This window comes from Malaclemys terrapin, chromosome 2, assembly GCF_027887155.1.
Source record: "Malaclemys terrapin pileata isolate rMalTer1 chromosome 2, rMalTer1.hap1, whole genome shotgun sequence".
Taxonomy (NCBI): Eukaryota; Metazoa; Chordata; order Testudines; family Emydidae; genus Malaclemys; species Malaclemys terrapin.
Window position 1 is genome coordinate 59,248,163 of NC_071506.1, and position 16,852 is coordinate 59,265,014.

Here is a 16,852-nt window from a genome sequence, read left to right on the forward strand (position 1 = left end):
CAGGAATGAGAATTTCCAGCTGAGGTCATAAACTGGGAAAGATCACTAGGCATATTTTAAATAAATTCAATTTTAGTTTAGATACAACAGCAGAAAACTGGAATTGTGAGAAGATCACGTTATTGCTTAAAATACATCAATTTACTTGTCACTAGTATTTATTATTTGCTTAGCACCAGTGTGTTTAATGTTGTACAGTAGATAAAATAAAGTCCATCTGTCCCCCAAAAGTTTATAGTCCCACAAACAGTTATTATTGGGAATAGTACTTACTACTGTGAGCAGCCCTACTGAAGTCACACTAGTCTTATATTGACTATACTCAGGTCCTATCACCAGAAGTGAATGTTAGCAAGACTGAGCCCCAACAGATAGACAAAATATGGGATGCACTGGGAAATTCAGAGATTGGGATAACTTAGTAACTTTCTTGTTTGTTTTCTGGTGATTGGATATTAGGTAAAATTCTACAGCAAAGAGAAGGAGAGAGACCAGTAATCTTTAGATATCTCACTTTACAATATGCCCTTTCCAGTTTTGACATACAGCAGTCTTGACAGACTAAACAGAGTACTTCATGTTTGACTCTTAGAAAATTCAGTAGGGATGAAAACCTAAAACATTAATAATAATAGTTTATTACTAGCTTGTTAGAAAGTTAGTCATGTTCTTTATTGTAAAACAGAAATGTAAATGTATAATTTATCCTATCTCTTTAAGGGTCCAACAAAAACATAATGAGGTAGTTTTTCAGATGGTGTAAATTGTATTCAATGGAGCTATGACAATTTATACCAGCTGAGACCTACCCCAAGATTTTCAAAGTATTTGGGCATTGCTTTAGGCAAGTCCAAAGCAAAAGGCTGAAGTGTGGGTTCCAAGTTGTGGATATTGAAAAGAACTCCTTTAGCTCTCCTCTCAGTTCCCACTCTTTGCCTAAAGACCCTTCTTTTCTAATGTTGGTTGATTTGTCCCACAACAGGTCATTCTTATTAGGGGAGGAGGAATTAAAACAAACTTGTCAAATACAAATAAGGCTCCAGAGAAATTTCTGCTAAAGACCAGTTTAAATGCCAAAAGAGTCATATTACTGCATTTGAAGACATTCTTAGCATTAAATTCGGCAAGAGTGGAACTGGTTTAGCAGATTTAGCCACTCTTGTGTGTGTGGATATCCAACTGCGTGACTATAATGGAAAAAATGGTTCAATTTCTGGGAAGTCTTTGATTAACATAGTTATTGTTCTCTGCCCCCCTCAGCTTTTACATTATATGTATAAGTGTTTTGGGGCTATTTATGTGGAAATAAATCAGTGTGTATATTCTGAATAGATGATTTTGAAGTTACTGTATATTTTTTATCCTCACTTATTAATCTATCTTAGGTACTATGGTAGGGTGGGCAGATGCCGGTTTTTCGACCAGAAAGTCCGGTTGAAGAGGGGACCTCACAGTGTCCAGTCAGATCTACTGACCAGACACTCAAAGTCCGGTTACTGAGGGAGGTGAAGGTGGCAAGGCGCTGGGTCATCACACGCCAGCCTCTACTCAGCCTGGGTCACTTCCTACCTGTGTCAGGTGGCTGCAGCTTCCAGCCCTGGCTCCGCAGGCAAGATCCTCCTGACCCGGGTAGGGGGGTGAGGGATAGGAGAGGAAAAGTAGTGAGAGATGGGGAGAGGGGAGAAGAGGAGTGGACAGGGTGGGGCCTCAGAGGAAAAGGCAGGGCCTCAGGGAAGGGGTGGGGGAGGGACAGGGCTTTGGGCAGGAGAGGGGTGGTGCCTTGGGGAAAAGAGGCAGGGCAGGGGAGGTTCCGGCACTCCTGCTGGAGTGTCTGGTTTTTAAATACTACCAAGTTGGCAACCCTATACTATGGTGAAGGGGATCCTATAAGTATCTAAGTGCCTTACATTATTTAATGTACATATTTGTCCTCAACACACCTGGTAAGCATTATCACCATATTGTTCCAATAAAGAACTGTCACAGTGAGTAACTTACCAAAAGGAAGTCTTTGGGGAAGTGTGGTGGAGTGGTGCCCCACCCCCTGAGAAGAAGGGCTGAACCAGGCCCCAGAGGCTGCGCAGACCAGCAGCCAATCAGCCAAGGCCTGGGAAGAGCCAATCAAGGCAGGAAAAGAGGCAGCCAATCAGGGCCAGGCTGGGTCCTATATAAAGGCTGCCTAGTAGAGGCGAAGTCAGTCAATCCCTGACTAGTGAGGAAGAAGGACTAGCTCCTGAGCTAAGGAACAGGACCTTGGACAGAGCAGTGCTAGGCAGGATTGGGGAAGAGGAGCGGGGCTCCAGCCCGGATACCTGCCAGGCTGCGGCCCTTGCTAGAAGGGGTCGAGAAGGTGCATAGGGCCAAAGGAGAAGTGGCCCACGGAAGCTAAGCGGGCAAGAGCAGAGAGGAGGACGACAGAGGTAAGCCGCCACTAGAGGATCCCTGGGTCGGGACCCAGAGTAGCAGGTGGGCCTGGGTCCCCCCCTTCCACCCTGACATTGCCCCTGGCCACCGAGGAGAGGGGCCGAGACAGACCGCGACCCGTCCCTAAGACTAGGGCCTAGACTCTAGGGTTGTGGCTGGCCACCGAGGCAGGGGCAAACAGAAAGACTGTTGTTAACAATGCCCCCCCCCCCGGAATGGGGTGAGACCAGAGTAGTGGGCACTGCCGGAGGGCAGTGTCCTGAAGCGGATGAAGACTGTCCTGAAGAGGACACTGCTGAGCAGGGAGCAACGCGGGTCCCAGGACAGCAGAACGGAGATAACGGGCGAGCTACCACGTGTCTAGGGTGCTCCGCAGCAGTCAAGAGCTAATTCCCGGAGCGACCAGCAGGGAGCACCAGCCTCTTCCCTCCTTCATTAAATTAAATTTAAAAAAATGCTGACCATGGATGCCTGTCCTTCTCAGCGCCTGCTATAATTTTTGCCAAGGTGGAAAAATTAAAAGTGATAGTCATGGTTTTCGATTCAATACGAAAAAAACAGAAAGTGAATGTATTACAGTGCTTGCTGTTAGCTCTATGTGAAGAAGAGCATAACCGGGGACATTAACAGGAGCCTCAAGCCAACCCACAAAATTCTCCTATTCCTTTGGCAATACATCTCTGTTCCTATCTATCTTACAGAGGTGGTGTCAGGCTTAAAATCACTTCAAGTCTGTGAATTGCTCTGACATCATTGGATGTAAGGCACTGTAAAAGCTAAATATTATTTAGTATTATTAGTATTTAAGGGGTTGTATGATCATAGACTACAGATATGTTAATTCTTAGCAATAGGGCCCTTCTTTCCTTAGCTCAAACAACAACTGGATTGGCTTATGTTTCATTTGGAGAAAGGGATTCATTAAACCTTATCTGCATTTAAGGGAGATAACAAAATAGAATTCCTGTATCTGAGCAGCACTTACTACATAATTAAGCTTCATGCTAGTATATCATGAAGTAAGTTTCTAAACTTCACTAGTAGGAGGCAGTTGTTTACTTTTTAGTTTAGTTTTCTGTTTTGTTTGCTTGAGAAATAGTAATTTACTTGGGCATATACTCTACTCTCAGTCTTTACACATGGCCACTTTGGACTTCAAATAGTTTTTGCTCTAACTATATTTTCTACAACCTTTATAACATTCTACTGCATTTCAAAATAAGAACTTTGTTTCAAATTTTATCAGAGTTAACATTTAATCATTTAAAAAAAATTAATCAGATACTTTAAACAAGTACCTCTTTCACTTTTCTATTGGTTTCCTAGCACCCAATATCAAATAGCCTAAATTGTCCGAGAGATGTTAAATGCAAATTTCATAACTAAATTTAGAATTAGATTAATTTATTGTCATCAATAGAGCATAAAGCAAAAACTACCAAACTAGTGAAATAGTTATTTGACCTTCTTTAATAGCAGAGTTGCATACAATGCTTTGGATCCATGTGTGGAACTTCCACTGCTCTCAACAGGAACTATGTTGCCATTGAGACGTGTATGGTTCCAAGTGTGCAGGAAACAAAAATAGTTTCAAGGTAATACCTCCCCTGCCCCACTGAAGGAATCAACACTATCACAGAATTCGTCATTCGGGTATTATTTTTCATGTATACCTTTCAGCTTTATTGAAAGTCTTATTTCAACAGCTTGTTTTGGCAGATTGGCACATCTGTAAATGAAGATACTTACAGGTCCTGTTATTTGAGATGCACTCTCAAATTCATCAGCATCCTCCATCAGTGTTTCCACCCCAGGCACTGAAGCTGTTCCAAAAAGGTAGAAAAGTAGTAATGCACATTCATCTAATTAATTAGAGCATAATTAATCTCATAGAAAATCAGAAAATAAAACCTGTAAATTAACTGCCAGGATGGTAAATGTGACTACAGAAGTTATACACCTTTACCCCGATATAACACTGTCCTTGGGAGCCAAAAAATCTTACCGCATTATAGGTGAAACCATGTTATATCGAACTTGTTTTGATCCGCCGGAGCGCACAGCCCCGCCCCCCTGGAGTGCTGCTTTACCGCATTATATCCAAATTTGTGTTATATCAGGTCGTCTTATATCGGGGTAGAGGTGTACTTTGTACAGATTTTTAATGCATGTTTAGGTTTGAGCTCTGTTACTGTGCATGAATAATGGCTTGGTAGAATGTGGGAGAGTATTTCTAAATGGATTAGGGTGACAAATAACTAAGTACAGCTGCCAAGATGTCTGTAGCTTATTATTTTTATTATTAGTTTAACTATTAAAACAAAATCCTGCTTGTCTTTTAGTGTGTACAGTAGCACAGTTAAGCAGCTTTAATTTAATTAAACCAATTTAGACTCCCACTGGAATGCTGTTAAAACAAAACATCCTGGGAAAACAGAAGTGCTAGCAGTCTTAGAGGGCAACATTCAGCAACCTCAAAGTATAAGAATTGTTTTCCATTAAGACACAAGTGTCATTAGAAATTAAATTATAGGCTGAATTCTGCATGGACTTATATTCCACATACTCCTCTCTTCTTCATTAATTTCAGCCCTGAATTTGGCCCTAACAGTCTCAGATGAAATAGTATGCACATGTTTAAAACTAAGCACAGCTATCCTACTTATGCTAATAATTAACATCCCTCATTTAAATACTTTTTCCAATACATCAGAATGTCAACCTGGAAATTTTTAATATCTACCTCTTACAGGAAAAGAGTTTATGGAACATTCATTATAGCCTTTTTAAACACTCCTAGTTAGAAATCATTTGTTGGTTAATTACATAGAGAAGAAAATAGAAACCAATAATCTATATGAACAGGGAATTGTAATTTTCACAACAAAGAATTCTTTGTATAATAGACAGCTAAAGTTTATTAAACTCACTAATTACACTATATCACACAACATAATCTGTACCCCTAACACAATAAACCTATAAATACCACATATAAATGTTGCTATACACAGTATGTATTATTTTTGTTCTTTTCAGAGTCTTTCAGTTAAAATTACCAAATTCCCTCCTGTACCTTGGACATTTATGCAGCTAAGTGCCATATCATGAAGAATCTCATTTTACATTATACTTGTATCAACTGCAGCAATGTTTTAGCACTAGATGCTGCCCATAACAATTCATGCTCTTTATTTCTTTCACATTAGCAATTTGTTCTGTAGTACAACTTTTGTATTTGATTCCCTGTGAAAGCATGCACTGACTGCAAAGCTATAAATAAATAAATAAATAAATAAATTAATGGAGATATCCCATCTCCTAGAACTGGAAGGGACCTTGAAAGGTCATCGAGTCCAGCCCCCTGCCTTCACTAGCAGGACCAAGTACTGATTTTGCCCCAGATCCCCAAGTGGCCCCCTCAAGGATTGAACTCACAACCCTGGGTTTAGCAGGCCAATGCTCAAACCACTGAGCTATCCCTCCCCCTTTAAAGAGGACTGGGGGGCAGATTTTGACCTCTGTGGTAGATTTAATTTGTTAACATAGAATATCAGGCTTGGAAGGGACCTCTGGAGGTAATCTAATGCAACCCCCTGCTCAAAGCAGGACCAATCCCCAGACAGATTTTTCCCCCAGTTCCCTAAATGGCCCTCTCAAGAATTGAACTCACAACCTTGGGTTTAGCAGGCTAATGCTCAAACCACTGAGCTATCCCTCCCCCTCAATTCAATATAATATTTTTCATTACACTTTTCACATTTAGGGCCTGTTCTCCCTGGTTTCATGGGGGCTTCTTGAAGAGTAAGGTGCACTTCTTTACATGAAGGGGCCAGGAGCAGTCAGTTGTTAAGTGAATGCTGTAAATTGCTGCAGCAAGTATTCCTCAGTATTTAAGTTGAAAAATCGCAGGCTGGGGAGGGGGAATGGAATATTGCTCCGCCAACAGCAGATAGTGTTGTGAAAGCAATGGGACTCATGTGGTCCTGCTGCAGAGCAGATGAGGGATGCTTTGCAGAGTGTCTTTACCACCGTGGACCCCAGCTGGATACATTCCAAGGAAAGAGCAGAGGCTGGGGTAGTGAATCCATGGTAAGAGACAGGACAGACCTGTGGGGGGGGATCTTCTTCTCCCCATCCCTAACCTCCATGGAAATTCCTGTAACATAACCTAGGGAGACTCAGGCTGTTTGCTGTGAGCAGTATTTGGTACTGAGCTATTAAATTACTCTGCTTATCGTTTTTAGTGAAGATATATGGTACCATGTAAAGAAAAGAGTTGATTTATAACAAATTACAAAAGTCTTGTATTCTAAAATCTTAATACTGAGGGTCTGATTCTACTCTATCATTAACATTAGATCAGATATGAATTCAATTAATTCAACAGGGTTACACTAATGTAAAACCCACATAGTAGAAATCAAAATTAGGCTCTGAATTCTGTGAACCTAGTTTAGTGCCTGATGCTGCAGCTTTTACTCACAAGCAATCCTGTCACAAATCATCACATTGACTTCAGTTGGCTGAACTGCATGATCCAGGATTACTCATGAATATGGGTTGCTAGACCAGATATTTAGCTAAGTAATTCTGAACCCAATACATTCTAAAATGCACAAGAGACGTATTCCAGATCTAATAATTTAACATCATGCCCACTAACTAAGTAGCAGATCACTATCCAAAAACAGAGGCATGCACTTTAATTTTGCTAAGCATCAGCACTGTGCTTGTGTATTCTGAACCAACAGTTATCAGCATTTCTCAGTATGTAAATCTTCTCTCAGCAGGGAGTACAGCATGATTAGTAGTGATAACTAAGAACAGAATAAACTCAAATTACATAGGACAAGTCTGATTAAAAAAAAACTATCAGAAAGGTTTATCTTATGATGCATTCTCATAGGACGTAACTAAAAACTGGAAATGTAATAGAATAGCTGTGCTTGGTATTACAGGAGTTTTCCAACAGTATTTAAAGGATTTTTCTACTGGTTGGAGATGATTATCACCACATATGCAATACCGACTGCAAGGAAATATAAGATATACAGAAATCAGGCTGTACTCTAAATATAGTAAAGATTGATTGGCTAGGCAGCTATGAGTTTCATGCCTATTTCTGGATTGTGCCTACTTATGAAAGGGTCATTTTTCAATCAAAATATATTGCTCGTCAACACTAAGAAAAAAAAATTCAGAAGGGAATATTTTGCCCAGGGAATGCCACATGAGGCAGAACATTTCTGAGAGAGCCCCTTGTTAAAATTTTGGCAGTACATCACTGCTGCCATCTCTCCTCTTCCCTGGAGGCTATATTTTTTTGTCTATCTGGGTAGCGGGTTGTTAGTGTGCAGCTCCTCAGCCATAAGAGGCAGATGTGTGTGGGGTAATGTTGGGGTCCCTGCCCCACTTGCCTGCCTACTACTGAGGAAACCTGCTCCCTCCTCTCTTTTAAGTATCTTTGGGGAGGAAGCACAGGATTTGGGGATGTCCTAAATTCCTCCAAATGCCCATCAGATGCAGGAGTCTCCATCACATAGCAGGAGTGTTTTGTCATAGAGTCATAGACTTTAAGGCCAGAAGGGACCAATATGATCATCTAGTCTGACCTCCTGCATGTTGCAAGACACAGAACCTCATCCACCCTCTCCTATAATAGACCCATAACCATTGACTGAGTTATGAAAGTCCATGTTGCCCACCTTCTGCTGCTAGCACTATGCATGGCCCTGAAGGGGCACTACAGAGTAGCCCCACCTGGCACACCTTCCAAAATGTTCAATAAAAGAAATCGACTTTGGGGAAAGACTCAACTGAAATCTACTGTAGATAATATTGTAATACTTATGGGTCCAATGGAGATATCCTTCTGCGACAGCATGGCAGAGTGCATTATTGTTGGGACAAGGGTGTTTGGGAGGGGAGGAGGAGGGCTAACCTTCAAACAAAAGCTTCATTTTCTGTTTAGTGACACATACTCAGTTACAAACACTGACACTCACTGTTTGCAAAATGAGGGTGAGGAATGGAGCAATAATTTAAGACTATCCAAATACCAGCAGAAGATTTAGGTTTAGGTTATTGTCTCCAGGAGGGCAGACATTCAGTGAAATAAATTGAAGTAGATTTGTTACAGTCCACAGTAGTTCAGTTTTTGTTTTTATTTCCAGGCTCAAAAATGGCTTAACTGGTGGGTCACTGATAAAATCCAAAAAGATCCACATCAAAGTTGTTTACATCTAGACATTTTGTACCCAAAACTGTTGCAATCTGAGAGGCTACCTCCTTCCCCATGACATAACTGCTGTAGCTGAGATCGAGCTAGACCCCCCTTTGGTATGAAAGTGAGAGGCCTGCTGGCAGAACATTCACAAGAAGGCCCATTTCCACAGGCATTTTCCCCATCCCAGCCCAAACTTGCCCCAGGCACATCACAAAGCCCATATGTTGGTGTGGGAATTAGAGGAGGCAGGATTTCTGAGACAGTTGGAGGCAGGATTTCTCTTTGGAGGAAAATGTAGGTTGCCTGCTGATTAGCATGATCTCGATGCACTACTGCTCTTTTGAGTTATTGCACAACTTATTTTTATTGTCAAGGGTGATCAGTGCTGGACAAGCTCTCTTTGGTGTGGAGTTTAAATCTAAATGTATTTAGGTTTTTTTTTTTAACTACGATATATTATTTGACCCCACTATTTCTTCACTATTATGTTTTGCTGTGAAGGGCAGCGGCACATATATTATATAACTTACCATTGGAATCTGATGCCGCCTGCTCAGTCGTCTGAGACACTAGTGAGACATCCTCTGCTGTTTCTGCCAAGTTATCTCCTTGCAGTCTAAATGAAGAAAAACATGTATGTAAACACTATATAATATAGATTTCTGAATTGTTCTTTCTGAATTGACCTGTGGCTATGAGACTGAGGTAGTTTATTCCTGGCCATATCCAACCACCTAACATTCCAAATATTAAAGGACAAGGTTAGCTAGAAAATAGATATTTATGATTCAAACATGCAAACTTTCATTACCCATAACATTATAGGAATCCTGTGATGGGGTCTATCAGGCCTTCTCTGCCCCCTGCTTGTGCTCTCGGTGCCCTGACTCCTCTGTGCAAGGAAAACCTGTTCAGACTGCCTACCAACAAGACTTAGTCCTCCAAAGCCTCAAAGGGCCAGGAGGAGACACTGACAATTGGGAGCTAGCTGGCCAGTTAAGGAGCCTTCTCGGGGGGGCAGTTCTGAGTGAATGTGGGAAAGAAGAGGAGCTCCTCGGTGCGAACCCAGGGGCAAGATCAGAGTCTTGCCTTCAAGCACCACCACTAAGTGCTTTTCTTTGAGTTTTTTGTTTCTTTATTAAAGGCACAGAAAGCCAAATTAAGAATTTATTATTTTGTTACTTGACTGGTTAGAGATTGATGCCAAATTGATGGCACAGCCCACCCGGCTTCAAGCAGGCAGCCAAAACTTGTAGGCTAAAGCAGGGAGTGCCTGCAATGCAATGCATGTCCCTAAAGGGAACACTACAGAGTAGCCCCACCTAGCACACATACCCAAATGTGTAATAAAAGAAACCGACCATGGGGAAAGATTCAACTGAAACTTACCGTACATAATTTTGTAAGACTTGTGCTAATATTTATGGGTCCAATGGAGATCCTCTAGCTGAGGATCTTGCCTTCAAATGTCTTGATATGCTACTTAGTGCTTAATGTGAATTTGTTATTTTTATAACCCATTTAAACCAATTAAAGCATCTCTCTATATGTATTAGAGAGACAAGGTGGGTGAGAGCTTGAAAGTTTGTCTCTCTACCAACAGAAATTGATCCAGTAAGATATTTCCTCACCCACTTTGTCTCTCTAATATCCTGGGACAGACATGGTTACAACGCCACTGCATATTTTCAGTTATACTTTTACAGAAGAGAAAATGTGTGTAAAAGCACCTTCTTTTTTCAGTCCCCTATGCTTTCTTCTTTACATCTACAGACTGCAATCAGTGTCTCAGCAGCACTTTTTAGGAATAAATGCCCTTCTTGCTTATGTTTCTAATCAAATGCTTAGATGAGTCCCACTGGCCCTCTTCAGGCTCCTCTGAAGCCTGAGTCTTGTTTTCATCCTTGGGTAATGACTAGCAGCACTTAATCTCATATAAATGTCAATTACCTATAGTTCATTTTAAATAGTGATGTTTATTAGAACATGGAGAATATTAAAAAACAAATTTAAATTGAATGACTTTAGCAGAGTCTATGAACTATAACATTCTAACTCACTGGAACAATTAACCCATCACTGGATGTTGCTTAGTTAACCCTCTCCTGTCCAGGTCAGTAAGTAATTGGCTCCTGCTGCATGGATGCTGCCCTATTAACTCCCTCGTGCCCACTGCCCCTTTCCCGGCTGGCTCCCCCATGCAGGCACTCACTGACACTTCCTCTTCACCGCCCTGGATGATGGGGAGTGAAGTTCTGGCTAGTCCTCTGGTTTAGGTACTGTTGCAGGAGCCAGCCCCATGGCAGCAGCATGGGGGAGCAGAGCTGGTGCCCTGCTACCTATTCAGATTTGGCCCTGCCTCCCCTCCATCATGACAGGGGATGGGGATGGCAGCAAGACCAAATTTGAGGGAGTGGCATTGTAAGAGTAAAAACTCTTTAGAATAGGTATCTTAAGCCCTGATTCTCCTTTGCCCTTCATCTTGCATAGTCTTTTACACCAGTGCAAAGAGGATATAAAATAGTAAATACTTCTGAAAATTCTGGTTATCTGACAGTGTGTCCCTTTAAATTTAATTCAGGTAACAAGACCTTTCTGAAATAGCTGGCTGCCCTCTAGTGTTGCATGTTGTTTTCTTTAATGTGGGTCAACACTTGATTCCTAATATCCAATATTTTTCCATATCCACACTATCTGAACAGTGATCTCCTACAGTAGAGGTGATTGCTATAGTTTCATGAAATCATCTGCATTTGGGTCTCCTAGAGAGAAAAATGTAGATACTTTTACTGTATCTAGCCACACAATACCATTTCTTTGGGCCCAGTTTTTGTCTCTGCTAAAGCATGTGGCGGTGAGGCGGGGGAGGCATTCCTTAAGCATATTACTCTAATCTTTATCTATCCAGAACCAGATGATACCAACCTGGTGCTACCATCTCCCCTGCCTCTCCTGGAACCCAGCAGAGGAAGGGTTCTGGAAGTTAGCCTGGAGACAAGAAGGAGTGGGAGTCCCTATTCTCTATGGCTACATCCCCTGGCCAGCCTGGAGATTTCTGTGCAGAAATTACAGTGTTATTGCTATGCCAAACTGCTGTGTTAAGCTTAACTCCTATGGAGCCCCTATGCGGATGCAGCTGAGCAACTGCAGATGGTGTAAACCAGGGCAGGATTTGGCCCAAAGAATTTATTGAGAAGTTGTAAAAAATTCTGAACTGCAGCGTATACAGCAATTTGTATAAGTATACAAGAATTATTACTTCTCAGATTATGTACAGCTAAGGGCCCAGTCCTGCAGTACTTACTCAAGCAAAAGTTCCATGGATTCCAGGATTAAGGTTTGCCTGAATAAGGACTACAAGATCAGGCCTGATAGAGTTATACTAGATACATGAGTACGAACAGGCATGAAGGTGAATCAGTGCAATACAGCCCCCCCGCTGCAAATTTAGAAAATAAGGTGATAAAAAACCAGAAGTTAAAATGTTAGCTACATTCCCTCACTGAAACACTTCTATCAAAATCCCCCATGTCCACATCAGAGGAAGGAAAGACCAATTCAAAACATTAAGTCCAAGGTTGTAATTAGAGCACCTTTTTATCCACCACTTTGAAAAACTTCTTCTCACACTCCTAAAAATAAAATAAATAATCTAAATTTTTCAGTATTTGAAAAATGGCAGTGATTAATGTAAACGAGAGAAATGAGTTTCCTTTTAAAATCCAATTACGAAAATATTTCTTTTGACTTCATATCTTCTGAAAAGATGATACTTTCTATAAATGTTTCTGACACTTACACAGTATATAATATTGCTGAAATGCTGAAAATATATTTGCATATAGGTGCCCTCTTATCTACAGTGCTAATTATTCTCTCGGCATTGAATGACACACTAAAATTGTACGTGATTACTTCAAGCAAGACTTTTTTTTTTAATCTTATCATATAAAATTACCCTACAAAGTGAAAAATTAATCACCACAACCATGGAGGTGACACACAACTCCACACTATAGCCCTGATTCAGCAAAGCACTTAAATCAATTAAATTATTTGCATGTTTAAAGTTAAGTGCATGCTTAAATGCTTTGCTGAATAGGAGAGACTGAATTTAGGTTCAAATTCTTTCAGATATAGACTGCAATAGGAGCATTCATGTTATCAAAACAGAGTGCAGTTGGATATTAAACTGACCAGGTGCAATTGCCTGAGATGCAGCCTCTGCTCAAATGTGGACTGCTAAGCTAAAAGAAAAACTGAGTTATTCCTTGAATTATATTGCAAACACTCCTACAGATGAGACTGTTGGGAGTATTCTGCACAGAAATTAGTTTTGGTTAATATAATACAAAATTATTGTTTCTGTGAAATCTCACTGGCAATTCCTGTGTGGCAGAAACATCCCAAAATGCATTGTTCTCTGATATCACAACTACCAAAAGTCACATTGCAACTCCTGCGATGATAGATGTCAGAGATGGAAAAGACCTCATAGAATTATTGATTTCATCTCCTTACAAGTACAGGAGCCAGTCCCCTAAGAAGCATCAGATATTAAACTGCTACTTTAGTTCCCTTGTTGCAAACCAAAAGGAAAATAAGATAGACTAATGGGGAATTAATATTTCATCTTAGTACCATTCGCAAGATGGCAGGATATACTAGGGGGATTTCACAGATATTAAATTATGTTTTGTTTTTCAACTAGTTAATGGCCTAGATAGTGGGGGCATTATGAATATGCACTTGTGATAACTCACTCTTCAATTTAGATTTACGGTTCCCCTTTTCTATTGGATGAGATCCATGCCTCTTTAGCTGAATATAGTGTGCTGGCCCAGCCGAAGGAGGCTGAGATAAGAGAAAACATCTCTTGATAATGGAACATCCAATTGCCAACAAGAATCAAAACTTCCCTTGTCACTGAGCTACTCTAAAATGGGGGTTTCTAACATCTTCCAATCCAAGGGTCCTCTGAAACTTTTTCAGTGTAAACATCTTACTAGAGAGATTGGCTCATGGATCACCTGGAACCCCCCCACCATCCTGTTTGCCAATGCACAAATGGCATCCCAGGGAGAGCTTCATCAAGTCTCTCAATATAAAAGTTACAAGAAAACATTTAATGCGTTATGAAATCTGTGTTTTACTGTTATGTAGCAGCTGGAAAGAAAGAGGAAAGCCACCGCCATATGACCAGTCAGCTCCCCATGGACCACCATTCTGACAGCCATCACATGAGTCACCAGTTTGAGAATTGTTCTTACAATCTAATTTCCAGTTCTGACATAGTGTTGGGAATGGTATTCTTTTATACACAGGGTGAACTTTGACTTCTTCCTTTTTTGTCAGACAAATTCAGAAGGCTGTTTGTATTTTGCAGAGGGATTTAGTTTCCTCCTTTTTCATATTAGCTTTAAGGCCTGACTTCACAGAGAACCTGATCTGGGATTCTGGAGTCTACACTTCTGAGATGTTTCCTTGACATCAGTTTTTAGAGGGAAGCATCATAGTCTAGTTGACCGAGTATGAGACTGCTATACAGGAATTTTTGAGCATTAATTCTGGTTCTGTCATGCATGCCTAAAGTTAAGTATCTAAATCCATGTTTAGGTACCAAAGTACATGGCCTCATTTTCACAGTTGTTCAGCTCCCATGAGTACCTTGCCCAGCTGTAAAATAATGCTTATGTATGTCACAAGGTTGCTGTGAGGACTAATTATGTTTTCAAAGTACAGAACATGTATGAACTATAGTACTCTATAATGAACATAAGAACATCCATATTAGGTCAGACCAAAGTATCATCTAGCCCAGTACCCTGTCTTCCAACAGTGACCAATACCAGGTGCCCCAGAGGGAATGAACAGAACAGGTAATCCTCAAGTGATCCATAGGGTGACCAGATGTCCCGTTTTATAAGGACAGTCCCGATTTTTGGGTCTTTTTCTTATATAGGCTCCTATTAACCCCCCCACCCACCTGTCCCGATTTTTCACACTTGCTGTCTGGTCACCCTAGCGCACCATGGATTTATATAGAGGCAATGATATTTTCTGTCTTATTATCTGTCCCTTTCTTAATGATTCCCAACATTCTGTTCACTTTTTTGATGGCCACTGCACATTGAGTGGATGTTTTCAGAGAACTATCCACAATGACGCCAAGATCTCAAGCTCTAATAATGGTTAAGCATTATTATTATTATATTACTGGTCTATCACATTTTTTCCTATCAGGGAAGTGTTTACAAATTACAGATTCTGAATACAGTCCTTTTTATAATTTGTGTTTTCAAATACCTATATTTTAGTGTAAATTTCATGTCTCAAATCCCTCGAATCTTTGTTATGAATGTTTTCTATGGCTCTGACAGAGGAACTTTGTCATTGTGGGTGAAAGGCAACTGATTACTGTCTAGAAAACTGAAAAGACTATCTTTGTACTGTACATAAACTAATTTAATGTTCATTTAGAATATGGTAAGTTATTGTGCAAGCCCATATTTATTACGACAATTTTAAATCCCTATGAGATCTTTTAATAAAAGACACTACAGAATTCAGTAATAAAAGTTAGATTTTTCAAAAAGACCTATTCTGTAATCTAACCCTTGCCTCTACAAGAGCAGGATTGTTCATTACAGTACAATCTTCCCTTCTTTCAAATCCTTCCTTTACATCTAAAGTTCTTCTGCAGATCCGTTCAATGATCACTCCATGAGACCTATTTTGTTTTAAGTTTGAACAGTCAGCCAGTGTATCATTTGTTTCCAAATTGCAGTCTGCTTTAATTACATTACAAACTTCTTGACTCATATCTTTTCTAAGTGTGGGTACAGCAATGACCACGCTGTCAGCAGCACATGATAACTAATCAATTATCATTTTAATAAATACATGTAGGGCTTCAGCATACCAGGATTAAAGTCCAAGAATGAGATTTTTCAAAGTAGTTTAAGGATTTACACACACCTTCTGATATGCTACTTTGAAAATCTCAGTCTTGATTATAAACAGTAACCTCCTTTTTTTGTGTGCTCAGAACTTCTGAGGACAGTTTAGGTAAATTTTGATGTTTAGTGCTTGATACTTGAGTGTACCCAAAAATATGGTACTTCGAGACAGCTTGTAAAGGAAACACTCACTTCTTGAGCACCTCCTTGCAGCTGGGTGAGATACTGTAATCTTTTGCCCATTCCTGGCACGCTGTAGGTTGTCGACCTAACCACCTTGGTTGTCAGAGGCCATGGCCCTCCAGCTGGGTCACACGGTCAAAACGAACCCTTTACGGGGTATTAGAGTCTAAGGGCTGGTCCACACTAACCCCCCACTTCGAACTAAGATATGCAACTTCAGCTACGTCAATAACGTAGCTGAAGTCGAAGTATCTTAGTTCGAACTTACCTTGGGTCCACACGTGGCAGGCAGGCTCCCCCGTCGACTCCGTGTACTCCTCTCGCGGAGCAGGAGTACCGGCGTCGACAGCGAGCACTTCCGGGATCGATCCCAGAAGATCGATTGCTTACCGCTGGACCCGGAGGTAAGTATAAACGTACCTCAATAAATAAAACAGTATTTTCCCTCACTAGGGTCTACAGCCCTGACTCTGTGCTCTTTCAATTCAGCCATTTCTTCGGGCTTTCAAATAAGCCCTGTTCCCTCTCGAGGTTTATGCCACTTTACCTGTGGCCCATGGAAGAACCTGGGGCAGCCCACTACTCCACATAAGAACATAAAAACAGCCATATTGGGTCAGACCAATGGTTCAGCTAGCCCAGTGTCCTGTCTTTCGACAGCAGCCAATGCCAGGGAATGAACAAAACAGACAATCATCAAGTGATCCATCCTTTGTTATCCACTCCCAACATCTCAGAAACAGAGGCTAGGGACACTCAGAATGGTGTTGCATCCCTGCCCATCCTCTCTAACATCTTCCAGGAACTTATCTAGTTCTTTTTTTAACCCTTTTGTAGTTTTGGCTTTCACAACATCCCCTGGTGGAGAGTTCCACAGGTTAACTGTGCATTGTGTGAAGAAGTACTTCCTTTTGTTTGTTTTAAACCTGCAGCCTATTAATTCCATTGGGTGATCCCTAGTTCTTGTGTTATGTGAAGGACTAAATAACACCTCTGTAATAGGAAGACAGCCTGAGACATAAGCCCTTGTATTAGAGGCCTGGTATGAGGCAGTACT

At 40.8% G+C, this 16,852-nt stretch overlaps 1 protein-coding gene across 6 annotated transcripts in view; it reads right to left on the reverse strand.

Moving 5' to 3' along the window:
- Positions 1–16,852, reverse strand: part of C2H8orf34 (chromosome 2 C8orf34 homolog) — a 234,935-nt gene that overhangs the window by 41,276 nt on the left and 176,807 nt on the right. For all 6 annotated transcript variants that reach the window (XM_054017072.1, XM_054017068.1, XM_054017071.1 and 3 more), the window contains 2 exons: positions 9,184–9,269; positions 4,174–4,247 (listed from right to left, as the gene is read on the reverse strand). In XM_054017072.1, the coding sequence (XP_053873047.1) occupies positions 4,174–4,247; positions 9,184–9,269 (160 nt within the window). The remainder of the gene's footprint in view (positions 1–4,173; positions 4,248–9,183; positions 9,270–16,852) is intronic.